We start from the raw sequence: 25,571 nt of genomic DNA, 5'->3' as shown, positions 1-25,571 counted from the left end.
TTTGAAAAATATGTCTTTGATTTCAGAATAGTATGTGTACTACCACTGTCTGCTATACAAAGATCTCTAATCTTTTCTTGGTGTTGTGCTCCAGTTGGACTCATATTAAACTTCACATATGAAAGGAATAATAAGTGAATAAACATAATCATAATTATTATTAAAAAGAAAGTTCATTTATCTTAGGAAAGACATTACATGAAAAACAAACGAAGGAAAAACAGTTTTACTAGAACAATAATAGATTTTTTTTAGTTTATGTCTTCCATGTCATTACAGAAATCAGCAACATTTAGCGGAGTGAATTCAACATTATCAATGAGGTTTGCTTCTTTTCCTTTTCCTTTAATGGACTCTTGATAAAGTTGACAAAGATGTGCAGATGTGCGATAGGTCCTTGACCAATGGCCTGTGCTACCACATCTATAACATGAATCATCAGATTTTTGTGATGTCCCGGTGTCATGCCTTGCCACTTTGGCCTTATCTTGTGTGTGGACATTGTTTCTTTGTGAATATTGGTAATTATTCCTTTTCTGGCCATGACCACGATTATTACCTTGTCCATAACCAGAATTATGGTTCTAATTATGGCTTTGGTTTCGATTAAAATAGCCACGACCTCGTCCTCGAAAACGACCACGCCCTCGTCCACGTGTATTGTTTCGATGACCATCAATATGTGTAGCACTTGCTTCAGGAAGTGCTACTGATCCTGTTGGACGAGATTCATCGTTTTTCATCAAGAGTTCATTGTTTTGCTCTGCAACGACCAGACATGCATTCAGTTCCCTTGTGAACATTTGCATCCGATATTGTTGCATCAAGGTAATGTTTGTTGCATGAAATGTGGAGTAAGTTTTCTCCAACATATCTTCATCAGTAACTTCTTGTCCACAATACTTGAGTTGTGAACATATTCTGAACAAAGCTGAGTTGTATTTATTTACTTTTTTGAAGTCTTGAAACCTCAGTGTTCTCCATTTATCTCTAGCATTTGGAAGTATAACTTCCTTTTGATGATCAAATCTTTCTTTCAAAAGATTCTAGAGAATACTTGGATCAGTAACATCAAGATATTCAAATCTCAACATTTTATCAATATGCTTACGAAGGAAAACTTGTGCTTTTGCTTTGTCTTGTGCCAAACAATTATTAAATTCATATATAGCATTTGAGATTCCCATGGACTCAAGATGCATTTTTAAATCTATCATCCATGACACATAGTTTTTCCCACTAACTTCAAGTGCTGCAAACTCGAGCTTTGCAATGTTGGACATAATGTAAGTATAAATTTTAAACAAAATAAAAATAAAAATTAAAATCCATTTATTTCAATAAATATTACACAAAAAAGAAATGGTAAAGCTAACATTGCATACAAGCCTAAAAGTAGATGAAATTCCATATTATCTTCGATGCTAAGGATTGTGATAAAAAGTAACATGACTATTATAGTCACGATTATCACAAAAGGATGAATCATCTTGAAGTTTGATTTCTTGAAATTGATTTGTTTGATAAAAGAGAGAAATATTTGTTGTGGGTAAAATAAGCAGGGTAAAGATGTTTATTTATGGTAAAAAAATATAGTCGTTGTTTTTGCTGTTTATAGCCATGGCATGCCATATCACGCCTTGCCACGCGCCACGCCTAACAACAACGTTATGAAGCTTTTCGTAACGGCGACGCCGCGCCTCACGTCATGGCGCGCCTTGGCGCCCCCATGGCGCACCTTTTAGAACACTGTGTATATGTATTTTATAAATCATTTAATAAGATTTATAACTAATACATAACTTTACTTTGTATAATTTTACTAATTATAAACATTAATAAATAGTAGTAAATATTTAAATAAAATTATGAAGAGTATTAAAAACATAAATAAACATTGACATGTATAAATAAATATATTTTAAATGTTAGTATGCATAAATAAAAGTTAGTTGCCTAATATAAATGCTAGTATGCATAAATAAAAGTTAGTTGCATAATGTAAATGTTAGTATGTATAAAAATTAGAATACATACAGAAATGTTAGTATAAGAAATAAAAATTGTTAGTAGTCCATAATATCCATAATGTATACATTTTATTAATTCATTAGTATCATTATTATTTTAATATGATGGATGTTTTTTTAATTAATAGTGTTTTTACTAAGTAATACATACCTTGATTAAGATAGATGTGATTTCCACTTGTTTAATAACCTTCATTAGAGCTTTCGTGCTGATAACGTGTTATTAATTAAGCGTAATTAATGTAACTTTAAACCAAACCAAACTAGTAAACTTTGATAAGAACTTTAATTGAGAAGAAAGAATATTTAGAGAGAATATGAAAGTTATATCTCTTAGGCCGGACGGAGCGGGCGCGGGGAACGGAAGCGGGTAGCTTCCCGCCCGGCGGAACAATGCACCGTCAGCGCGAGAAAGCCTTGTGCGGGAAACAGAGAGGGGAGCCTCTCCCGCTCTCTCTCTCTCTCTCTCTCTCTCTCTCTCTTTCTCTTGCTGCGAATGGCTGGCGATTTTTTTTTTGAAAAACAACCATTAATCAACGGTAAAAAATGTAATTTTTTTTTGCTGCAACGACTCTTTGTGGGTTTTTTTAATCCTTTTTCCACTCCTATAAATACATACATATAACATCAAACATCACACTACCCTCTATTCTCTATACTTTATATCAACAAAAAAAATGAATCCGGACAATCAAATCCCAACTTCCGATCGAAGGAAAAAAAGTCATGGTTCGAGTATAAACATCCCTCCTCGCAACATTTTTGCTATCGGTTCATCCCCGCAAGGAGTTTACCGCCCCCAACTCGATGCTCCCATTCAATCCCCACTACAATTTCAATACCAAAATGTTGGCCAATATTACCCGATGCAAGTTCCAAATGTTCAATTGCAAATGTTTTCAAACTTTGTTGTGTTTCCGGATCAACAATCGCCAAATCAGCCTCAACCCCAAACTCAAACCCAAACCCAACGACAACACCAACTTGTCGATGAATCGGATGACGCTGAAGAAGAAGATACGGTTCCCGAAACTCAACCAACACCACCACCACAAAGACATAAAGGGAAAAAACAAGCGCGCGAGGGTGTCGCACAACCGGGAAGACAAAAGCCGACAACATGGGTTCCACACGAAGAGCTAGTTTTGGTCAAAGCTTGGGTTGATATTTCTTAAGATTCGATTCAGGGAAACGCACAACTGGGAGAACATTTTTGGTTTCGCATTTTAGAACGGTTTCGAGAGGAGCTAGGAAAATGTGACGACTACCGTACGAAATATCAACTTAATTCGAAGTTTCGAGAAATAGCAAAGGGGGTTTAAAAAATTAACGGTTTGTACAACAACTTAAAAACCCAACGAAAAAGCGGTCAAGGCGACGAAGAAATACTTCAAAAAGCGTTGCAGTTTTACCTTGAGGAAGTCGGAAAACCATTCAAGTGGCACGGTTGTTGGAAATTATTGGTCCAAAGTCTTAGGTGGAAAAAATACGAGCATGATTTTATTTTTTGAGTCCAACAATCAAAGCGAACGAAAACGGGCTCTAGTAGTTACATAACCTCCTCCGATGCTCGGGTCGGTCTAGATTTAAATCAGGACGACGAACTCGAGCTAGAAGAAATTGTTCGCTCAATGGGTAGGGACAAAGCGAAGAGAAAGGGAAAAGGGACTTCTTTGAGTGCATTTGATATCAGCGTGGACATTGACGAAATGCGGAAGATAACATCGTCGTTTGATCGATATAATCTAAATTTCTCCGAACGTTTGACTTTCGACAAAGAAAAAGAAGGAACAAGGAAAAAGTAGCGGGCGGAGAGACAAGGAATGGAAGACATGAAGTTTTTGATGGAAAACATCGATCATCTCTCGGGACCGGCTCTCGAGCTTGTGATGAAGAAGAGGGAAAAAATTCTGACAAAATATTTTTCGTAGGTCATTGTTGGTTTGTTTGATTTTTAGTTTGTGTGTGTGTTTTTTTTTTAATTTTCTACTTTTTAAAATTTTAAGTTTAATGTAAGTTTTATTTTAATTAATGAAATGTTTTTTATTTTTAATTAAAATTTATGTTTAGTATTAATTTAAAAATTATATTTCATAACAAAAAAAATTAATTTTATTTAATAAAAAAAAAGAATGAGAGAAGGGCTTCCCACCCATTCAGAAGGGTTTTTCACCCATTCCTTAGGTTTTAGGTGAATGAAAGAAAAGTGTTTTAAGTGAATGAAAGAAAAGTAAGGGAAATAAGGGTATGACCCACAAAAAATAAGGGAAACTTCCCTCGCACTCTTTCCAATCTTATAACTTTTGATGTGCCTCATTCTTTATAATGAAGCAGTATTTATACAACAAATTTTACTAACATATAATTGTAACTAGTTAGAAATGTTGACAAATTTACCATGAAACAATTATTATATCATCCACCAATTATTTACAACAAATTGATAGTTTTTGAGCTCCAATAATAGTAACCCAATTAATCAAGTAGTCATTGTATTTTGGAGATAACCTTAGAAGAAAATAACACATTAATTTGAAAAAGATAATAATAAGATTATAAGAATTTATCGTGTTTTTTTTGGTTATAAACGAGTTATTCATTCCTACTTAATAATTGTGCAGGATAAATAAAATCAAAGGTTAGAAAATGTATATTTTGAAATTCGTAGCCGTTAATCCGGACCACACCCACAATGTTCCAACATCCTCCTCTTTTCTTCACTCACTCCCGCCACTTCCTCCGCCGCCGCCACCACAACTACCACCTATCAACACCGCCTCTTCTTCATCGTTTCCTCTCAACTATCTCACACACTCTCTCACACCCTATCTACACCATATGGGCTGCCAACACTGGTCTTGGCAAAACCCTCGTTTCCACCGGTCTCGCCGCCTCCTCCCTCCTCTCTTCCTCACCATCACCTTCCAAATTAGTCTACATCAAACCTCTCCAAACAGGCTTCCCTCTGGACTCCGATTCCGCCTTCGTTTACCGCAAAATTCCCCAAATTCTCCTCCACCGTAATCCCCAATCAACACTTCTAGCTTCCAACCAAACCCTAAACGTCTCCATGCAGGCCGAGAAACTAAAAATCGGCAACAATTTCAGTGGAGAAGTGCGGACAAGTAAGAACGGGTTTGGGGATTTTGGTTATTATGAAGAGAGGAAGCTTGGGATTGGGGAAGAGGTGGAGTCTGAGTTGATATGCAAGACAATGTATGCATGGAAAGAGGCGATTTCACCACATTTGGCTGCTGAGAGAGAAGGTGCAAACGTGGAGGATTCTGATGTGTTAGCATTGTTGAAGAGGTGTTTGGAAATTGGGGTTGGAAGTAAGCGAAATGGTGGGAGTACTGTTTTGAGCTTGGTTGAGACTGCTGGTGGTGTTGCAAGTCCAGGATCATCTGGTTCTCTTCAATGTGACTTATATCGGTGAGTGCATTTCCAGTTGTTTATAAAGTTAGCATATACCACTTTTGTCACTTCTTCATGCTTCAATATAATTTGCTCAAACTTCTTACAACATGTATGTAGGCCATTTCGATTACCTTCAATTCTAGTGGGAGACGGAAGATTAGGGGGTATTTCAGGAACAATTTCAGCCTACGAGAGTCTTACAATACGAGGTTATGATGTAGTTGCTATTGTTCTTGAAGATCATGGCCTAAAAAATGAAGTGCCATTGTTGTCTTACCTTAGAAACAGGTGAACAAACTTTCAACTATTCTTTATCTTTCTCAATGTAAAAAAAAACATAACTTGTAGTGATTAGAAAACTTAAATATACATTCTTTTGTCTTTGAATTTGTAAGGGTACCAGTTCTTGTTCTTCCATCTATCCCAAAAGATCCCTCAGACAACTTGATGGAGTGGTTTGTTGAATCAAAAACTGTTTTTGACTCATTGAATGTGATAATGATGTCATCACATCAAAAAAGAACAGATAGACTACACGAAATGCCTAAAAAGGCTCAAGAAATCTTTTGGTGGCCTTTCACTCAACATAAGCTTGTATCAGAAGAAAAAGTCACAGTCATTGATTCTCGTTGTGGAGAAAACTTTTCAGTTCACAAGGTTATCTTTCTCTTTCTTTTCATCATTCTTTTCAACATAAAAACTATTTTTTTTCTTTTTTGTTTATAAAGTTGATCTGATTTGAGCTATATGATTCGTATACAGGTGAAGGATGATGGATGCATTACTGAAATGTTTGATGCTTGTGCAAGCTGGTGGACACAGGGTCCTAATGCTGCTTTACAGGTCATTCTATGCTTTTGTAGTAATTTGTATTTTGTTGGTTGAAGGGCAATTCTGTAATTTTGACTTATACTTGTTTAGGTGGGTTCAGATTAAGCTTGCAAGGGATATGGGGTATACTGCTGCAAGGTTTGGGCATGTAATGTTCCCTGAAAATGTTTATGAGCCAGTTCTTGAATGTGCTGAACTTTTGCTTCAAGGTGTAGGAAAAGGTTAGGTTTTTACTTTTCTTTTATTTATTATTTCTTTATTAATAATAAAATGAAATTGAATATTCATCATAAAATGTAGGATGGGCTTCTCGAGCATATTTTTCAGATAATGGATCTACAGCAATTGAAATTGCTCTGAAAATGGCATTTAGGAAATTCTTGGTTGATAATGAGTTGCTTTTGGACACTGATGAAAACAGTATTGAGCTTAAGGTTTATACATTATTGAATCTTTTATCCTAAAATATTATAATACTATTTAATTCAATTTCTTTAAAAGAAAATTTTATTTATTCCTTTCAGGTTGTAGCACTTAAAGGATCATATCATGGAGACACATTAGGTGCTATGGAAGCACAAGCTCCATCACCTTATACTGGTTTTCTCCAGCAACCATGGTTAGCTTTACATTTTCTTTTAACTTTTATAAATTTTTTTTTAAAAAAAAAATTTAATACTTTCAGGTATACTGGAAGAGGGTTTTTTCTTGATCCTCCATTGGTTTGTATGTGTGATGGAGTCTGGAAAATATCCATTCCTGGAAATATGAAAGCTGATAATGTGATTTTGGAAGATACATGTAAGCAAAACATATATTTTGACTTATGAGGATGAGGGTATTTATGTCTTTTTCACTTTATTAACAAAATCCTGTCTTTTTCAACAGCTTTTAAGTCACGTAATGAAGTTTTTAATAAAAGTAGAGATGATTCAAGTCTTGCTGAAGTTTATTCATCATATATTTCACAAGAATTAAAGCTAAATTCAAGATCAAAAAAATTATCTCATGCAGGAGCATTAATCATAGAACCAGGTAAAACTGTGACTACAAAACTATTTAAAGTAACATTTTTGCTAAAAAAAAAGTTTAATATATATATATATTTTTTTAAACATTTTGTATTTTGATAGTGATACAAGGGGCAGGTGGCATGCTAATGGTGGACCCACTGTTTCAGCGCTTACTTGTTAAAGAATGTCAAAATCGTAAAATTCCAGTGATTTTTGATGAAGTTTTTACTGGTTTTTGGCGCTTAGGGGTGGAGGTATGTTGGGTTTTATTCTAGAAAGAAGGGTAAAATTGTCATTTTACTCACATTCAAACAGTTCTTTTAGTCAATAACACAACCAGTCTTTGTTTATATAGAGAAAAGAGAAACATACAAATACAATACTCTTAATCTTGTATTTTTTGACTTAATGGAAAAAACAGTTTACTTTTTGCCGATTTGCCCTTGTTTATTTTATTTTTTTCATTTCAGTCTGCAGCAGAGTTACTTTTCTGTCAGCCAGATATAGCCTGTTACGCAAAGTTAATGACAGGTGGCATTATCCCATTGGCTGTTACATTGGCTACAAATGATGTTTTTGAATCATTTGTTGGAGACTCAAAGGTAAATAATGATCTTATTGTTTCTTTTTTTCTTAATGTGGGAAAAAAAACAATGTTTTATGTTTTTGAAAGATTCTTAAATTCTTTATTTTTTTATTTTTTTTTGCTTATGTCAGCTAAAGGCTCTTCTCCATGGACACTCATATTCAGCACATGCTTTAGGGTGTGCAGCTGCTTGTAATTCCATTAAATGGTTCAAGGATTCACAAACAAACCCTAATTTGATTCCTCAACAAAATCTATTAACAGAGGTACTTAAAATCAGAAACATGATTCCTTTTTTACTTTCTATTATTATAGTTTTTCCAAAAATAAAAAAAAAATTGGTATTTTATTGGTGTGTTTCAGTTATGGGATACAGAGCTAGTTCAAAAGATCTCATTTCATCCAAAAGTAGAAAGAGTGGTTTCATTAGGAACTCTGTTTGCTGTAGAGCTTCAAGTAGAAGACTCTGAGGCTGGGTATGTATCATTACCTAATAATCATCACATGATTTTTGAAGGGTATTTATGTCATTTTCTTTTGTAGGTATGCATCGGTATGTGCAACGTCTCTTTTACTAAAGCTAAGGGAAGATGGTATTTACATGCGGCCTTTGGGAAATGTGATATACATGATGTGTGGGCCATGTACTTCTCCTCATGTTTGTTTGCAAATGTTGGAGACACTTTACACAAGACTTAATGGATTCAGACATGACAAAATTGAAAAGGACTCTGAAATACAATCTTAGAATGATGAATTGTTGTCTTGAGAACCCAATATTTGCAAACAATATGTATTTTATTTGTATTTTTGAGAATTGGTTATTTTAGAAAGAAACTTTATTACTATAAATGATGTTTCCAATAATAAGTAAAACGTACAAGTGTATTTTTTTTGGTTAGGGGACAAAAAGGAAAGTTGATGATTAGTATAGGGACCATTCTTGTACTAAAATCGGAGTTAAGTGATTTATTGCAATTAGTAGAAGATTAGATTGAAAGAAATTAATGAATTAATTAAAAAATGTTCAAAAAGGATAAAACTACCACCGTTTCTCTCCGCCTCAGACCGTTTCATTTCAGCTTCTTTCAAGATGACCACCACCACGGCCACCGCCACCGCCACCGCATTCGCCATTGCCGCCGCCGCACCTAGCCGTCCCAGTCGTTCCGTGTTTCTCGGTGTCGACGTAGGCACCGGTAGTGCTCGCGCAGGTGTCCGCCTTTCTCTATCTTTTACGCTTCTTTTGAGTATACGATTGTTGACTAGTAATTGTATCGGATATGCTCTGGTACACTGGTGGTTTACTGTTTATGAACGTTTCACTTTTCGTGTTAAATTTGGAAGGAATTTTACGTAGCGTTTTTAAAGTCAACGAAGGTAAGTTTTGATTCCTAAATTGATACGAACTGGAAGGATTTTGCGGGAAATTTGATGGTTTTTTAACTTAGAATTTTGTAGCAACTGCTGTTAATAGAGACTGGTGGTGTTGATTTTATGACTAATTTCAGTATCAGTTTGCTTTTTGAGAAGTAATATGTTTGATTGTAAATTAACATCTAGTTCTTATTTAGTTATACACAGTTGTAGAAGAATATAGTAATAGACTTCATTTTTGCATCTAAAGCCCTAAAAATCGATTGGTTTAGTTTTACTTCTATTGAGCTTATTTTGGAGTTACCCTAGTTATAAGCTTTTTTGTCTCACATGTAACATTCATTTAATTTGATTTATTTTACTTCTATTTTGAAGACACTTGGCACATAGTTAAATAGGAAAGTTTGACTATTGACCAAATGTCTAAAATGCCCCTTTTTTTTTGATTAATAGATACATACCTTGGTTACATATTTCAGGACTTTTTGATAAAGGTGGGAAGCTTCTGGGTTCTGCTAGCAGCCCTATACAAATTTGGAAAGAAGGCGACTGTGTTGAGGTGAATAAAAAACAAGATTCTAATAAAAAAATAAAAATAAAGAAATGATTCCCCTTTGTCAAACAAAAAAGGAAAGTTTCATTCCTACATGCCATTTATTCTTTTGTGTAATTTCAGCAATCTTCAACTGACATCTGGCTTGCAATATGCACTGCTGTCAAGAGAGCTTTAAGCCTTGCTGATGTGGCTGGTGAAGAAGTAATTGGATTAGGCTTTGCAGCTACATGTTCTCTTGGTTATTTCACAATTCACACTAATAACCCATTTTTTTCCCTTCTTTTCATTAAGTTTTTAATCTTTGGATTGATTATGATTATGATTATGATTTATGCAGTTGCTGTGGATTCTGAAGGTCAACCTGTTTCAGTTTCTTTGAGTGGTGATACAAGAAGAAATGTAATAGTATGGATGGATCATAGAGCTGTAAAACAAGCTGAAAAAATAAATTCCTTAAATTCACCTGTGCTACAGTATTGTGGTGGTTCTATTTCTCCTGAGATGCAACCACCTAAGGTATTTACCTAACCCTAAACCCTAAATCCCCAAAACTCCAAAACCCTAATTACTAATGAATTTCATATCTGTAATTGTAGCTGTTGTGGGTGAAAGAGAATTTGCAAGAATCTTGGTCAATGACATGGAGGTGGATGGATTTGAGTGATTGGTTGTCATACAGGTAAACCATACATCTTTTTTTTTTGATATTCTAAATTTACCCTCCTTCAAGTATCTCAATATTTTTCTTTCTGATTCACTGTAATTTATGTAGAGCAACAGGAGATGATACGCGTAGCATGTGCACAACAGTATGCAAATGGACATATTTAGGTCATGCACACATGCAACACATTGATGAAAAAAGCTCTAGAGACATGGAAATGGAAGCATGTGGATGGGATGATGACTTTTGGGAAGAGATTGGGTTACATGACCTTGTTGAAGGGCATCATTCCAAAATAGGTACATTTCTTTTTAAGAGTAAATTACACGAGGGGTGTCAAAAAGCACGTTCAGTCCCTATTTTTAAAAATTAATTCGGATCATCCATCGATTTTTTAAAACCTGTGCGCTTCATCCCTGGTATATGGTTTACTTGCGACTTTAGTCCATGTCAGATCTAAAATGACAATAATGCCTTTTGTGTATTTCTTTTCCAATTAATTTAATGTTATTATTATTTTTTTTTAATTTAAAAAAAGAAAAAAATATATGACCCCACCCTTTTAAAAGTCAACTAAATATCTTTTTCCCTCTATCTCTCTTCTCACTTTTTTCTCAAGAACTCTTTGATCTGCATCAAAAAACCCATCAGGAAATCAATGTTCATCATCCCACCGATGTACACCATTATCGATATCAAAATGGCTTTTCTTTCCGGCGATGATGTCTGCCATTGCCCCACCCATCTTCTTCTGTCACTTTCCCTTCATCTCAGCATTTCGATTTTTGCTTGATTGATTTTTTGTTGGCCATGATTTGGTTGGTATATCTATATTTAATAAGAAGAAGCACACACCTGCTTGGCCGACGGTAAGAGTCGCCAAAACCCATAAATAAAAACCCTTAAATCTAGGGTTTGTTCATTAGAAAGGAAAGCGGAATTTTTGTTGAAGTTAAAAGTAGAAATCGTTGAGCTTTTTGATGTCAGGTGGTTGCGGGTGAAATTATTTCAGATTCGATGATGTTTTCATTAAACCTCAACAGAATATATACACATTTACAGTCCTATAAACTAGGAAACTTAACAAACTAATTATCTAAAATAGGTAAAGATATCTACTGATAATAACAGAATATATACAAAATAATATATGTATTTATTGCATATATATATCGATTAATACTCCCCCGCAGTCGAATCTGGAGCTGATCGGATAGAGAGACTGGAGCGAAACCGAGTGAACAGTTGTCGAGGTAGACCCTTTGTGAAGATATCCGCGTATTGATAATCAGCTGGAACATGTATTACTCGTAAGGCACCAATGCGGACTTGTTCCCGAACAAAATGTATATCGATTTCGATATGTTTTGTACGTTGATGTTGTACGGGATTTCTGGTAAGATAAACAGCTGAAATATTGTCACAATAAATGACGGTGGCTTGACGCAAAGGTAAATGGAGCTCAAGCAAGAGATTGCGAAGCCAAGTGGTTTCAGCAGTAGCATTGGCGACACCTTTATATTCGGCCTCGGCACTTGAACGAGAGATAGTAGGTTGTCGCTTAGAAGACCAGGAGACAAGGTTGTCACCCAAGAAAACACAGTAACCGGATGTTGATCGTCTTGAGTCCGGACATCCCCCCCAATCCGCATCAGAATAGGCTGTTAACTGGTTGGATTTGGAGGGAGAAATATGTAAACCATGATTACTTGTTCCTTTTAAATATCGCAGAATCCGTTTAAGAAAATTGAAGTGAGGGTCGTGCGGGGCTTGCATAAAAAGACACACCTGCTGAACAGCATAGGCAATGTCCGGTCGGGTGAAGGTTAAATATTGAAGCGCCCCGGCTAGACTGCGATATAGAGATGCATCTTTAAACGGTTCACCAGCTGTAGCACTAAGCTTACTTGCGGTGTCAACAGGGGTGGCACAGGGTTTGCAATCTTGCATGTTAGCACGGTGTAGAATATCTTGGACATATTGTTCTTGAGAGAGAAATAAGCCGCCATTGAGATGTTTAACTTCAATGCCAAGAAAATGATGCAAGTGGCCAAGATCAGTCATCGAAAACTCTTTAGATAGTAAAGTAATGAAATGCTGAAGAGTTTGTGTATCGGATGCTGTCAAGATAATGTCGTCCACATATAACAGAAGATAAGCAGTTTTACCATTGCGATGATAAACAAATAGGGAAGAGTCGCTTTTGGTACTTTGGAAGCCGCAGGTGTGGACGAAAGTAGCGAATCGATGATACCAGGCTCGGGGAGCTTGCTTGAGGCCATAAAGTGATTTGTTGAGGCGACAAACGTATTTGGGGTTCTGTTCATTCACGAAACCCGGTGGCTGGAACATATACACCGTTTCCTTGAGATCCCCATGTAAAAAGGCGTTTTTCACGTCTAGCTGATGTATAGGCCATGATCGAGAAACGGCTAGACTGAGGACAGTGCGGATGGTGGTTGGTTTGACCACGGGACTGAAAGTTTCGTCACAGTCAACGCCTACCTGTTGACTTTTCCCATTTATAACCAGCCGTGCTTTGTAGCGTGCCAACGTGCCGTTTGCATGAAATTTGTGTCGATATAACCACATGCAACGGATAATGTGAGCATTAGGCGGACGCGGTACAAGTTCCCATGTGTGATTATCCATTAGTGCGGTGTGTTCGTCAGTCATGGCACGAGACCAGTTCGGATCCGAGAGGGCTTGGATATGTGATTTCGGAATAGGGGAAATATGGGAGGTATTTGTGTGTAAGTTATAATATGATTTTGGGTTGGAGGTGCCTGTGCGAAGGCGGGTTTGCATGGGGTGATGGGATGTGGTAGCGGAAGTTGGTGGAACAGGAGGTTGTGTGGGTGCAGGCGGTAGGGTGGCGGAATTGGTGGTATTTGTGGGTTGGCGGTTCCGGCGGGTATAGGTTAGTGGGTAATGGACAACGGGCGGCATTGGGGGTGAGATTGGTGTGGGTAGCGATGGTGAGGTAGATGATGGTGGTGTTGGTGTTAAGGGAGGAGTGATGGATGGCGGAGGTGTGGTGGGTTGTGAAGGATGAGGTTCGAAAATGAGAGGGGAAGGATCGGATTCAGGAAATGGGTAAGTTGGTGGTGTGGTGGAGAGAGTGGCGAAGGGAAACAATGATTCGTCAAACGTGACATGTCGGGAAAGAAGAACTTTACCCGTGGAAAGATCGAGGCACCGGTAACCTCGATATTGAGATGGATATCCAAGAAATACACAAGGTTTGGATCGAGGTGCTAGTTTATGAGGGCGAGTTGAGTTTAAGTTGGGGTAACATGCACACCCGAAGATGCGAAGGTGGTCATAAGTTGGGTTTTTAAGGTAGAGAATGGAGGTGGGTGTTCGGTTTTGGAGGGTGGATGTGGGTAGAATATTATGTAAGTATGTGGCGGTGTGAATGGCATCAACCCAGTACTTTGGTGGAATGGAAGCATGGGTAAGAAGAGTGAGCATTAGGTCATTAAGACGCCGAATCATGCGTTCGGCAGTGCCGTTTTGTTGGGATGTGTGTGGACAAGAGAAACGGATGTGAAGGCCGGTGGAAGATGCAAAAGAGTGAAATTGATGGTTGTCAAATTCACCACCTTTGTCACATTGAAAGGTTTTAAGTGAAGTATGGAATTGGTTTTGGATGAATGTATGGAACGAGGTGATTTTGTGTAGAGTTTCAGATTTGTATTTGATGGGAAAAACCCATGTATAATGTGTATAGTCATCAATTAAAACGAGGTAGTATTTAAATCCGGTGTTACTTGGGATTGGCGATGTCCATAAATCCGCATGTATAAGGTCAAACGGTTTAAGAGTATTAGATGTAGAGTCTTTAAATGGTAGTCGTTTATGTTTGGCTATTTGACAAGATTTGCAAACAAAAGATTTATCAAGTTTATTGCAACTAATAACTTTATTAAAAATGAGACTATCCATTACATGAGTTCCTGGATGTCCTAAACGAGAATGCCAAATTGGCGAGTTGTTATTACAAACTGAAAAAGAAAGGGTTGGAGTAGGCGCTTGATTTGTGAACGGGTAGAGGTCTCCATCACTGTTGTGTCTTGCCAGTTGCGTCCCAGTCTGGAGATCCTTAATGGAAAAACCAAGAGGGTCAAATTCTACAGAAACAAGATTATGTCTACAGAATTTACGTACGGAAACTAGGTTTTTAATAACATGAGGAGTGTGCAAGACATTTTGAAGGGAAAAAGGTTTGTTTGGGTGTGGTAAGGTGGTGTTGCCGGATCCGAGTACTGGTACCTGTTTACCATTACCAACAAACACAGATTTAGTAGATGAAACACGAATGTTATGAAGTTTACCTGAGTCCGCTGTGAGATGAGATGTAGCGCCTGAATCCATGTACCATTGATCGTCTTGCGGGTCCATGGTCATGGTGGAGAAAGCAGCTTCAAGTTCAGAAGGCTCCAGAGGGTTGATCCCGGCTAAGTGGGCTTGCTGAGATGGTGGTTTGGGAGCAGCGGCTCGGGTCCAAGGAGCGGCCCAACCGGATTGAGTCGGGTATGGGCATGGAGGTGGAGTAGTCCACCAAGGATTGGACCAGTAAGGCGGCGGTGGGTAGGTAGACCAAGGAGGTCTTTGTTGTCCAGGAGTGTTGCGCCGTTGGCTAGGGTTATTAGGTTGCTGGTTGTTTGAACGAACAGGAGGTTGATTAGACCTATTGCTCGATCGGTTTTGTGGGGTGTTGCGCCGAGGAGGGTGTCTTTGGGTTTGACGTTCTCGGTTTGGTTGAGCATCACGCCTTGGTGGTGGTGGTTCCTGAGCAATAGTAGCTGCAACCTCGTTGGGTAAGATTGCATCTCGAGCACGTTGGCGTTGATGTTCTAATTGTAACATCGAGTAAGCCGTGTCCCATGGGGGTAGTGTTTGGTTGATGTAGGCAGCAACCGTGTCAAACTCCGGAGGTAGGCCGCGAACCAGTTGCAATACGAGGCGATTTGGAGCGACCGGGCAATCGACATCTTGGAGTTGACTTGCCAGATCTTTGAGGCGTTGGCAGTAAGCCTCAAGAGAGGACATGGAACGCAGATTCAGGTTATTGAATTCTTGTTCCAGAGCAGCAGCGCGAGAGCCTTTGTTGTTGAGGAAGATCTCTTTGACTTTGTTCCATGCACCAAGAGCGGTGGTTTCATCAAGAACTCGGACGAGAAGTTCATCCGAGAGGGTTCCGTAGATCCATTGGAGAACAATTGCGTCAATCTCTGACCAGGCTTCATATGACGGGTCTGTTTCTTTAGGAGGGGTTGTGGTGCCGTCAATATGAGAGAGCACCTTATACCCGCGAGCATGGAGTTTGAACAAGCGCACCCAAGATGTATATGTGACTTTCGTACCATCGAGGATCCGAACCTTGTTCTGAATATTTGTGACAGTGTAGACGGGGTGTATGGCTTTGGACTGATTCTGGTTCGTGCCAGATCCGTCGGAATTTTCTGGTTTGTCGGTCACCATGGTGATCGGATTGAGAGAAGGGTTTTAAGAGAAATCAGTATTGAGCCTTGAAGGCTCTGATACCATGAAATTATTTCAGATTCGATGATGTTTTCATTAAACCTCAACAGAATATATACACATTTACAGTCCTATAAACTAGGAAACTTAACAAACTAATTATCTAAAATAGGTAAAGATATCTACTGATAATAACAGAATATATACAAAATAATATATGTATTTATTGCATATATATATCGATTAATAGCGGGTTGTTCTTGAAGATGCAATCGTTTCATGGAAGAAATTGAAAAACAAGAACTCGTAACTGCGGTGGTGATGTTCTGGAAATCGTGTGCACCATCACCTTCGGTAGTGATGGTTTCAAATGAAAGTGTAGATCTGAAATCCCAGATGCAAAAACCCAAACAAAAGAAATTCTAAAAAACTAAAACATGAATCCTGGTTTGAGAAATAGAAATATGCAAGTTTTAGGTTGCAAAAACAATCAACGGCTTTTGGTTTGAGAAATTGTTTTAGGCTGATTTTAGAAGAGATATGAGTGGCTTCAAGTCGGCAAGGTAATCGTTAACGGCAGCCTCCTCGTTATCAGCTCTCTTGTTGGTCTCATGGGTGGCTTCATGTCCGCCATTTTTGTTTCATGAGAGCTGTAGGAACGAAAGGAATCCGGGAAAGGGGAGGAACAAGGGATGAACCAGAGATGTTTATTTATTTATTTTTGAGTGAATTATATACGAATCGTCCCTCGTGCTGGTACCAAAATGCATGTTTAGTCCTTATTTTTAAAAATTAACTCGGACCGTCCCTCGTTTTATTTAACCTTGCGTGCTTCATCCCTCCGGTCATAAAAAGACTATTTTGCCCTTAATAATATCTTTTTTAATTTAATTTTATTTGTTTATAAATTTTAAATTAAAAATAATTAAATAAATAAACATCTCCTGTTCATCCCTCGTTCCTCCCCTTTCCCTTTTCCCTGATTCCTTTCGTTCCCACAGCTCCCATGAAACAAAAATGGCGGACATGAAGCCGCCGATGAGACCAGCAAGAGAGCTGATAACGAGGAGGCCACCATTAATGATTACCTTGCTGACCTGAAGCCACTGATATCTCTTCTAAAATCAGCCTTTTGCGTCCGGGATTTTAGATCTACACTTTTTCATTTGAAACCATCACTACTGGAGGTGATGGTGCAGACGATTCCCAGAACATCACCACCTCAGTTTTCGGTTCTCGTTTTTTTAATTTCTGCCATGAAATGAGTGCATCTTCAAGAACAACCAACAACCACCTGACATCAAAAAGCTCAACGATTTTTGTTTTTAAGTTCAAAAAAATTCCAGCTTTCCTTTTTGATGAACAAAACCTAGATTTTAGGGTTTGGGCGACTCTTTCCATCGGCCAAACACGTGTGTTTCTTCCTATTACATACAGCGACCTAATCAAGGCCAACAAAAAATCAATCAAGCAGAAATCGAAACTTTCAGATGAAGAGAGAGTGATAGGAGAAGATGGTGGGGCGTTGTCAGACATCATCACCAGAAGGTAAAACCATTTCAATGGTGGACGTGACGATGGCGAAGAGGAGCGATATCGATGATGGTGTAGACCGGTGGGATGATGAACATTGATTTCCTGATGGGTTTGCTGATGCAGATCAACGAGTTCTTGAGAAAATAGAGAGATAGAAAGAAAGAGATATTAAGTTGACTTTTAAAGGGTGGGGTCATTTTTTTTTCTTTTTTAATTAAAAGAAAATAATAACATTAAATTAACTGGAAAAGAAATACACAAAGGGTATTATGGTCATTTTAGATATGGCATAGACTAAAATCGAAAAAAAACTGCATATCAGGGATGAAGCGCGTAAGTTTTAAACAAACGAGGGATGGTCCGAGTTAATTTTTGAAAATAGGGACTGAACGTGTTTTTTGGCACCTGCATGAGGGGACGATTTGTGCATGAGGGGACGATTTGTGTAATTTACTCTTTATTTATTTTTATTTGTTCTAATTTAAAATTTATAAACAAATAAAAGAAAATTAAAAAAGATACTATTAAAGGCAAAATAGTTTTTTTTATGTCCAGAGAGATGACGCACGCAAGGTTAAATAAAACGAGCGATGGTCCGAGTTAATTTTTAAAAATAGGGACTAAACGTGCATTTTGTTACCTGCACAAGGGACGATTCATGTAATTTACTCTTATTTTTATCATGTATTCATGTATATAATATGATGACGATAAGGAGGGCATTTACGTCTTTTTACTTGTGGTGAACAGGAAGAAGTGTAGCTTTCCCTGGTCATGCTCTGGGCTGTGGTCTAACACCTGATGCTGCCAAGGCAAGATATTTTGTAATCAAGAATTCACATTCATTTCAACCCGCCTTCCAATTTCCATTAATGATTTAATTAATTAAATAATTAAATAATCAATCAAACAAGTCTTTTAGTTTGATTTAATTTTTCAGGAATTAGGGCTTGTGAGTGGGATTCCAGTAGGAACTTCACTGATTGATGCTCATGCTGGTGGCATTGGGGTAATGGAAAGTGTGCCTGAATCCGAAGCTAAAGGTTACAATTTCTTCAGTTTACCATATATTGTTTATAGAATTTATATTTTGCTATTATGTTTTTTAAATGTTTTATTATGTTAGAAATAATAATATGTTGTCAGAATCTGATGACGATGGAATATGCCGGCGTATGGTTTTGGTATGTGGAACTTCCACCTGCCACATGGCTATCTCAAAAACCAAATTGTTTATTCCCGGTGTGTGGGGCCCATTTTGGTCAGGTAATTTTTTTTTTACCCTCACTTAAACAATTTACAAAAAACAAGAAATTATTTATTTATAATTTAGCTTGTTTTGGATACATGTAGCTATGGTTCCTGAGTATTGGTTGACTGAAGGAGGTCAAAGTGCAACGGGTGCACTATTGGATTACATAGTCGATAATCACGTTGCATCTTCACATCTCGCAAATCGTGCTGCTTCCCAAAGTAAGAATCAAATTAATTTAATCATTGACATTGTGGGACCCACTGTATTGGTTTTTAAAATTATGTAAATCTTCCAGATATTTCTCTTTTTCAAATGCTGAACGATTTACTAGCACAATTGATGCGTGACACTGGCGCTCCATTTATTGCTGCTTTAACATCTGATCTACACGTGCTTCCTGATTTTCATGGTAACAGGTAAATATGACGTAAATGCCCTTCAAAAATGATGTGACAAATAACTTTGAATTTTTTTGCTTTTAGGTCTCCGATTGCGGATCCAAATGCGAAAGGAATGATTTGTGGTTTAAATCTTGACACGAGTGAAAGACAGCTGGCACTTCAATACTTTGCCACTGTACAAGGCCTTGCTTATGGTACACGTCATATCATAGAGCATTGCAATAACCATGGACACAAAGTAAAGACTACTTTTTTTTAATATACTAAATACCCAAAATACCCCTCCCACTAACAAGATTGTTAATGCTCTTTCTAGATTGATACACTGCTTGCTTCTGGTGGGCTTTCAAAGAATTTGCTGTTCATTCAAGAGCATGCTGATATCGTTGGTCTCTCTTTCTCTCTCTCTCTCTCATTATTTTTTTTATATATTTAAAAAAAATGTAATTATTTAAATAAATAAAGGTTGTCGGATAATTCTTCCAAGGGAAAGTGAGTCGGTGCTATTAGGTGCTGCCATTGTTGGAGCTGTTGCTGCAAAGAAATATTCAAGTCTGAGAGGGGCCATGAAGGCACTCAATGCAGCTGGACAGGTTTGTTGTAATTAATTAATAATTAAGGGTTGAATGTGAAAAGAGTAAAGTGAGGGTATGTAAGTGTTGTTTTTGTAAATTTACAGGTGATCTATCCATCAGAAGATCCGAAAGTGAAGAAGTATCACGATGCAAAATATCGTATTTTCAGGCAACTTTATGAACAGCAGCTTACTTATCGTTCAATCATGGCTGAAGCATTGTGTTAAAACTTCAATCCTCTGTTTAATTAACAATACACAAACTGTAAAAATGGTTTTACCTTGAAAAAAATTGAGTTACAATGTATTTAACGTCCGTTTTTGTGAAGTCCGTTTCATCCTTCTTTTATTGGGTTAGGGTTATTTAACCGAAAAAAGTATACTTTATTTGGTTTCATTTTTTCAGTTTATATCTATAAATTAACTTTTTATATTTAAATTGATAAATAGTTACTAAAAATATTTTTATAATTTATTATTTAATTATGAACCATTATCCCAAAAAAAAATATGGCCTTTATTTCATTTTCTTATACGATTAAAGTTATATTAACACGTATCTATAATTTGTATGATTATATCGATATTTCAAAACAACATATTATGAAAGACTCGTTAGAATATGTTATGTATTAGTGTTTTTTTTTCATATGGTAAAATTTTAGTAAATTTTTTTCTTTGAGTTTAATATTTATTGTTACATGTGAAATTTTATTTGGTTCAACCGTTGAACCAAACAAAATAAACAGTAACCGAATTAACCTAAACCAATCAAATTGAACTTTATTTGGTTTGGTTATGGTTATTTTTAAGATGTAAATAAACTAATAAACCAAACTGTATAAACCGAAAACTGACCGAATAACACTTATAATAACAATAGACAAATGTTTACTTATTGATTGAATGGACAAATAGTCTATTTGTTAAACATCTTTAAGTAGGGCTGTAAACGAACTAAACGAACACGAACGATGATTGTTCATGTTCGTTCGTTTAAGTTAACCGAACAAATGAACGAACACGAACGGTTAAACGAACTAGTTTTCTTGTTCATGTTCGTTCATTTAACAAATTACATTGTTAATGTTCGTTCATTTATGTTCGTGAACATGATAAACGAACATAAACAAACGAACATAAATAAATAAAGATAAACAAACCTATATAAACATAAATGAACATATAATATAGTAATGAAATCAAACACAATTAAATATATATGAAGATAAAATGAACTTATATGAACGAACATAAACGAACGTTCACGAACATAATTGAACGAACAGGACCATTGTTCATGTTCGTTTATTTAACTAAACGAACAAGAATTTGTGTTTATGTTCGTTCATTTATTAAATAAACGAACTTCCCGACGAGCGGTTTATGAACAGTTCGTTGAACGTTCAGTTCATTTACAGCTCTATCTTTAAGAGGTGATAACCCTGGTTGTGTCTTTATAAAAAAAAATTATGTAACAAAAAACGAATAACTTATTTTAATAATGACTTACTTCTTCCGGTTTCTCTATACTTCTAAGAAAATGGAATATTTTTTTTTATAATATAAAACATTGATCAACTATGTTTATAAAACTTTATGAAATAAAATATCACAAAATAATTTTATATATAAATTATTTTGAAGGGTTATACCAAAATTCTTGTATAATAGTATACGATATAATGAAAAATAAAATAGACAACTATATTAGCACGGCCAACATGTATGGTCGGGTAGGTCGATCGACTTTTATTTTTTGATTTTCAGATTATAATATGAAGTTTCCATTTAATTATTTAAATAGTTAACATTATGTATATTGGTTTTCTTTAGGTTTCTTAAAAAAACCTCCAAAAATCTTATAAAAACTCTCGCCCATAATTTCATCTTGTCAAACCTTTAATCATGAGTTTCTTTTTCTTTTATTTTAATAAAACTAAGACTTCTACTCCACTCTAATATATATAAAGCCCAAAATTGTCTCTAAAAGAGTCCGTGTGGAGAGAACTCTAATATATATAGAGCCCAAGATTATCTCTTTAAAAGAGCCCTTGTGGAGAGAAAGAACTCCAATATATATATATATATATATATATATATATATATATATATATATATATATATATATATATATATACTAGACGAATACCCGTACGTTGCGTAGAAACACCTATATAGTTGAAGTCTTAACAAATATATGTATTTTTTTAAAAATATATAATAATAACGTTGTTGTTAAATTTGATAATAATTCGTATACTAAATTGATATAATATATTGATTATTTTGAATTATATGATAATATATACATATATTATAACTGGATAATTTCAATCGATTGAATTATTTCTATCCGCGAGTTACATATTAATAAAATTAAATATAATATATGGTTTAATATTATTTATAATTGTTGTTAATTAACTTTTTAAAATTTATTTGTTTAATGTTTTAATTTCTATCATTATAATTATTTAAAACATCAAACATTGTTTTTTGATTTTAAAGGTAACAATATAATCATTAATATAGAGTTAGTTTTAACCACTGTTGTTGTAGGTTAGTTAAGTTACTTATTTGAAACTTTTAACCATTATAAAATATCTTTAGGAAGTATTTTAGGTTAACTGAAATTACAATTTAGTTTTTTCATTTATCACTATAATTTATCACTTTTACTTATTTACAAAATATTCTTTGGTTTTTTAAGTGGAACAGAAATTTATATTTAAGTTGACATTATAACGTTATATTTAAGTTAACAATTTAAGTATTTTGTCCAAACTGTTCAAAAGTTGTAGCTTTAAACCGATAATGGTATACATAAAACAATATATTAATCTAATAAATTAAGTATAATATGTTAAAAGTTAAAGACATAACTTTATATGTAGAAGTAAATATATTATTTTAAGATTAAAATTTAGTTTATTTATGATTACATTTTAGAATTGATATTTATTTAAACTTATTAATCAACTTAAAATCATTATTAGAAAAACATTACAATTTATCACTTTTAACTATTTACAAAATATTCTTTGAGTTGTTTAAGTTAAACAAAATTTTATATTTAAATTGACCATGTAATGCTATATTTAAATTAATAATTTAAGTATTTCATACAAATTGTTACAAAATTGTATCTTTAAAATGATAATGGTTTACAAACAACAATATATTAAAACTAATAAATTAAGTATAATATGTTAAAAGTTAAAAATCATAACTTTATAAGTATTAGTAAAGATATTATTTTAATATTGAAATTTAGTTTATATATGATTACACTTTAGGTTTGATATTTGTTTAACCTACTTAACCAAATTATAATTATTATTAGAAAGAAATTGAAAAGTCATGGGAGTTTCAAATGAATATGGTGAAAGAAAAAATGCTTTCTTTATAAGTATATATATATATATATATATATATATATAGTGGCGAATCCATGATTCAAATCCACGTGTGTCCGACTAAAATGAAATGATAAATCAAACAGGTCTAAAAACTTGGTTATCGGATCGGTTTGTCAATAATAATGTCTTGGCTAATTATTCATTAACTTTAATACCAAAGATCAAAATAATTTTAAAAAAATCACCAAAAATGTCTTAATATTGTTCACGACGAGTTGACATTTTTCTAAAAAAATCTATGATTATGTCGTTGCTAATACTATCTAACACATCTTTCTCAATATATGATACTAGACACTCATTTATAAACTGATCACTCATCTTATTACGCAAATTGTTCTTTATCAACTTCATTCCGGAAAATGCACGTTCCACAGTGGATGTTGCAACTGGCAATGTTAATGCTAATTTTAGTAGAAGATATACCATTGGATATATTGTATGCTTGTTTGTTTCAACCATCATCTTTGCCAAGTTTCCAATTCCCTTCAAGTTTTTAAACCTTTCATCACCTCGTACATCCACAATATAATTTTGAAGACTTGCTCTAAGTGCTCCAAGGTCATGTTCTGGGAACTCGTTAGAATAAAACGTAGCCATCTTGAGTAGCTCCTCTACATTAAAAGCTTGAAAAGAATTACTTGGACACAAAGAAGCCATGGAAACAAGTAATGACGTGTTTATTTCATTAAATCGATTGTTGAGCTCTTGGGATTGCATATCGATGACCGCAATAAATACATCAACTTTGTAGTGGTGCAAGTAGTTAATCTACGAGTTAAATACAAGAATGTGTTAATGATTAGTTAAGAAACTTGAAAAAAAAGTTGTAGTTGCTAACCTGTGAAACTTTCCGACGACTCGTTCCACTATAATATGGATCTTCCATATTCAATATTTCAATATCACATTTTTCACAAAACAAAGTAACATCTTTTAAAAATGATTCCCATCCTTCCTCCCGCATATGATTAAGCTTGTCCTTAGAGGATCTCACTTGATGTATTGCATTTACAATATCCTGGTCCTTTTTTTGCAGCGTGGTGTTCAAATCATTTGTGACCCCTAAGATATCAACCATCAAGTGTAAGCAAAAAATAAAATCAAAAGTTTGTAAAAACTTTAGGAGACGACGTGCTTCTGCTTTATGATCTTGACAATTACTATTAACTTTAACGTCTTCAAGTACTTCACAAATTGAAGAATACACTCTCTTGATATTTAAGAGTGAACCAAAATGAGAACCCCAACGAGTATCACAAGGTCGTTTGATACCAACTTCTTGATTCAAACCCGTACCACTTTGAATGTCACCTAAAATTAACAAAAAAATTTAGCAACAAAAAGTATAAATCAATATAAAATAAAAATAAGACAAAATAAAAGAAACCTGGAGCCAATGCTTCTACCACTTTTGTTGCTTGTGTCTCTCTTAATTTGTCTCGACGTTTATAAGAAGAACCAATCATGTTTAACAAACGAGAAATCAAGTAAAAAAAGTCATTAATGTCTGGGTGATTCTTTGCAACAAACACAAGTGTTAATTGTAACTGGTGAGCAAAACAATGAATAAAATGTGCAGATTTCACTTCATTCAAAATCAAAGTCTTCAATCCATTAAATGCACCACTCATGTTACTAGGTCCATCATAACCTTGTCCTCGAATCTTATATGAACTCAATCCACATTCTGTCAGAAATGAATAAATAGTTGTCTTTAATGACAAAGCCGAAGTGTCACTGAAATGTTTTATGCCAATAAATCTCTCCACAACAACCCCTTGACTATTCACAAACCGTAAAACCAATGTCATTTGCTCTTTACAAGACACATCACATGATTCGTCTACTAAAATTGCAAAGAATTCACTTATGATATCTTTCACAATAACCTTAGTAGTTTCCTTTGCCGCAACATGTACAATATCCTTTTGAATTGAACTACTTGTCATTTGTGAATTCTTTGGAGCATTCTTTAATACAACACTACCTACTTTATCATTTCGATCAACATAGAACTAAAGAAGTTCAAGAAAGTTACCTCTATTAATCGAGTCTTCACTTTCATCATGACCTCGAAAAGGTAAGCCTTGTCGCAATAAGAATCTAACGCAATCAATAGAAGCATTCAATCTAATACGTTGGATGGTCCTAACCAAGTCACTTTGCTTATCAAAAGCAGTAGCTGTGGATTATCTTTGGTTCATCAAATTTTGACACTTTAGGATTGCCATATTATGTGGAGCTCCATTATTGTGATGTTCTAGACTCAATCTTTTATTCCAAGTATTAAATCCATTTTTTACAAAATGATCTGAACCGCCTTGGTTTTTTATCTCAGGTTTAAATAAATAACAACATAAACAAAATGCGGTTTCCAATTTTGTACTATACTCTAGCCAATATTTGTAATCATTAAACC

The 25,571-nt window shown here is 35.1% G+C and overlaps 4 protein-coding genes across 4 annotated transcripts; 2 read left to right on the top strand and 2 right to left on the bottom strand.

Annotated features, from left to right (window-relative positions):
• Nucleotides 1–251: 251 nt before the first annotated feature.
• On the bottom strand, nt 252–1,283 carry LOC145064141 (uncharacterized). Its single transcript, XM_079011648.1, has 3 exons — nt 1,122–1,283; nt 674–1,046; nt 252–559 (listed from the first exon to the last, which is right to left on the bottom strand). Exons 1-3 carry the CDS (start codon nt 1,281–1,283, stop codon nt 252–254), a joined length of 843 nt encoding a protein of 280 aa, XP_078867774.1.
• A 3,403-nt stretch (nt 1,284–4,686) lies between these two features.
• BIO1 (adenosylmethionine-8-amino-7-oxononanoate transaminase) lies at nt 4,687–8,729 on the top strand. The gene is made up of 14 exons (XM_079010090.1): nt 4,687–5,462; nt 5,565–5,735; nt 5,843–6,104; nt 6,210–6,290; nt 6,379–6,499; nt 6,579–6,712; nt 6,803–6,897; nt 6,964–7,079; nt 7,167–7,313; nt 7,412–7,545; nt 7,762–7,893; nt 8,009–8,143; nt 8,241–8,353; nt 8,421–8,729. The coding sequence occupies exons 1-14, from the start codon at nt 4,723–4,725 to the stop codon at nt 8,623–8,625; spliced, it is 2,586 nt and encodes an 861-aa protein (XP_078866216.1). The 5' UTR covers nt 4,687–4,722; the 3' UTR covers nt 8,626–8,729.
• Nucleotides 8,730–8,918: 189 nt separating this feature from the next.
• On the top strand, nt 8,919–20,055 carry LOC145062492 (FGGY family of carbohydrate kinase). Its single transcript, XM_079010091.1, has 15 exons — nt 8,919–9,091; nt 9,734–9,813; nt 9,931–10,048; nt 10,148–10,326; nt 10,407–10,489; nt 10,583–10,773; nt 18,248–18,309; nt 18,438–18,540; nt 18,644–18,763; nt 18,851–18,970; nt 19,048–19,168; nt 19,235–19,391; nt 19,470–19,542; nt 19,619–19,746; nt 19,833–20,055. Exons 1-15 carry the CDS (start codon nt 8,971–8,973, stop codon nt 19,953–19,955), a joined length of 1,779 nt encoding a protein of 592 aa, XP_078866217.1. The 5' UTR covers nt 8,919–8,970; the 3' UTR covers nt 19,956–20,055.
• A 3,289-nt stretch (nt 20,056–23,344) lies between these two features.
• On the bottom strand, nt 23,345–25,101 carry LOC145064140 (uncharacterized). Its single transcript, XM_079011647.1, has 4 exons — nt 24,540–25,101; nt 24,314–24,463; nt 23,991–24,214; nt 23,345–23,920 (listed from the first exon to the last, which is right to left on the bottom strand). Exons 1-4 carry the CDS (start codon nt 25,099–25,101, stop codon nt 23,345–23,347), a joined length of 1,512 nt encoding a protein of 503 aa, XP_078867773.1.
• Nucleotides 25,102–25,571: the final 470 nt, after the last annotated feature.

This window comes from Lactuca serriola, chromosome 7 (assembly GCF_051521515.1).
Source record: "Lactuca serriola cultivar US96UC23 chromosome 7, Lser_US96UC23_V15, whole genome shotgun sequence".
Lineage (NCBI taxonomy): Eukaryota > Viridiplantae > Streptophyta > Magnoliopsida > Asterales > Asteraceae > Lactuca > Lactuca serriola.
Note: the sequence above shows the minus strand (reverse complement) of the source record. Positions and strands in the feature narration are given on the sequence as shown.

Bases quoted from the DNA above. Each gene is read 5' to 3' on its own strand.
- LOC145064141 (XM_079011648.1), bottom strand. From the start codon at position 1,283: ATGTCCAACATTGCAAAGCTCGAGTTTGCAGCACTTGAAGTTAGTGGG. The intron at 1,047-1,121 runs GTTTTCCTTCGT...AGTATTCTCTAG, and splicing joins AAGACAAAGCAAAAGCACAA to AATCTTTTGAAAGAAAGATT. The intron at 560-673 runs GTCATCGAAACA...GTTATGGACAAG, and splicing joins AAGTGCTACACATATTGATG to GTAATAATCGTGGTCATGGC.
- BIO1 (XM_079010090.1), top strand. From the start codon at position 4,723: ATGTTCCAACATCCTCCTCTTTTCTTCACTCACTCCCGCCACTTCCTC. The intron at 5,463-5,564 runs GTGAGTGCATTT...ACATGTATGTAG, and splicing joins CTTCAATGTGACTTATATCG to GCCATTTCGATTACCTTCAA. The intron at 6,898-6,963 runs GTTAGCTTTACA...TAATACTTTCAG, and splicing joins GGTTTTCTCCAGCAACCATG to GTATACTGGAAGAGGGTTTT.
- LOC145062492 (XM_079010091.1), top strand. From the start codon at position 8,971: ATGACCACCACCACGGCCACCGCCACCGCCACCGCATTCGCCATTGCC. The intron at 10,774-18,247 runs GTACATTTCTTT...TGTGGTGAACAG, and splicing joins AGGGCATCATTCCAAAATAG to GAAGAAGTGTAGCTTTCCCT. The intron at 19,169-19,234 runs GTAAATATGACG...TTTTGCTTTTAG, and splicing joins CCTGATTTTCATGGTAACAG to GTCTCCGATTGCGGATCCAA.
- LOC145064140 (XM_079011647.1), bottom strand. From the start codon at position 25,101: ATGACAAGTAGTTCAATTCAAAAGGATATTGTACATGTTGCGGCAAAG. The intron at 24,464-24,539 runs GTTTCTTTTATT...TGTTAATTTTAG, and splicing joins GGTAGAAGCATTGGCTCCAG to GTGACATTCAAAGTGGTACG. The intron at 24,215-24,313 runs GTAATTGTCAAG...TTGATATCTTAG, and splicing joins TGAAGACGTTAAAGTTAATA to GGGTCACAAATGATTTGAAC.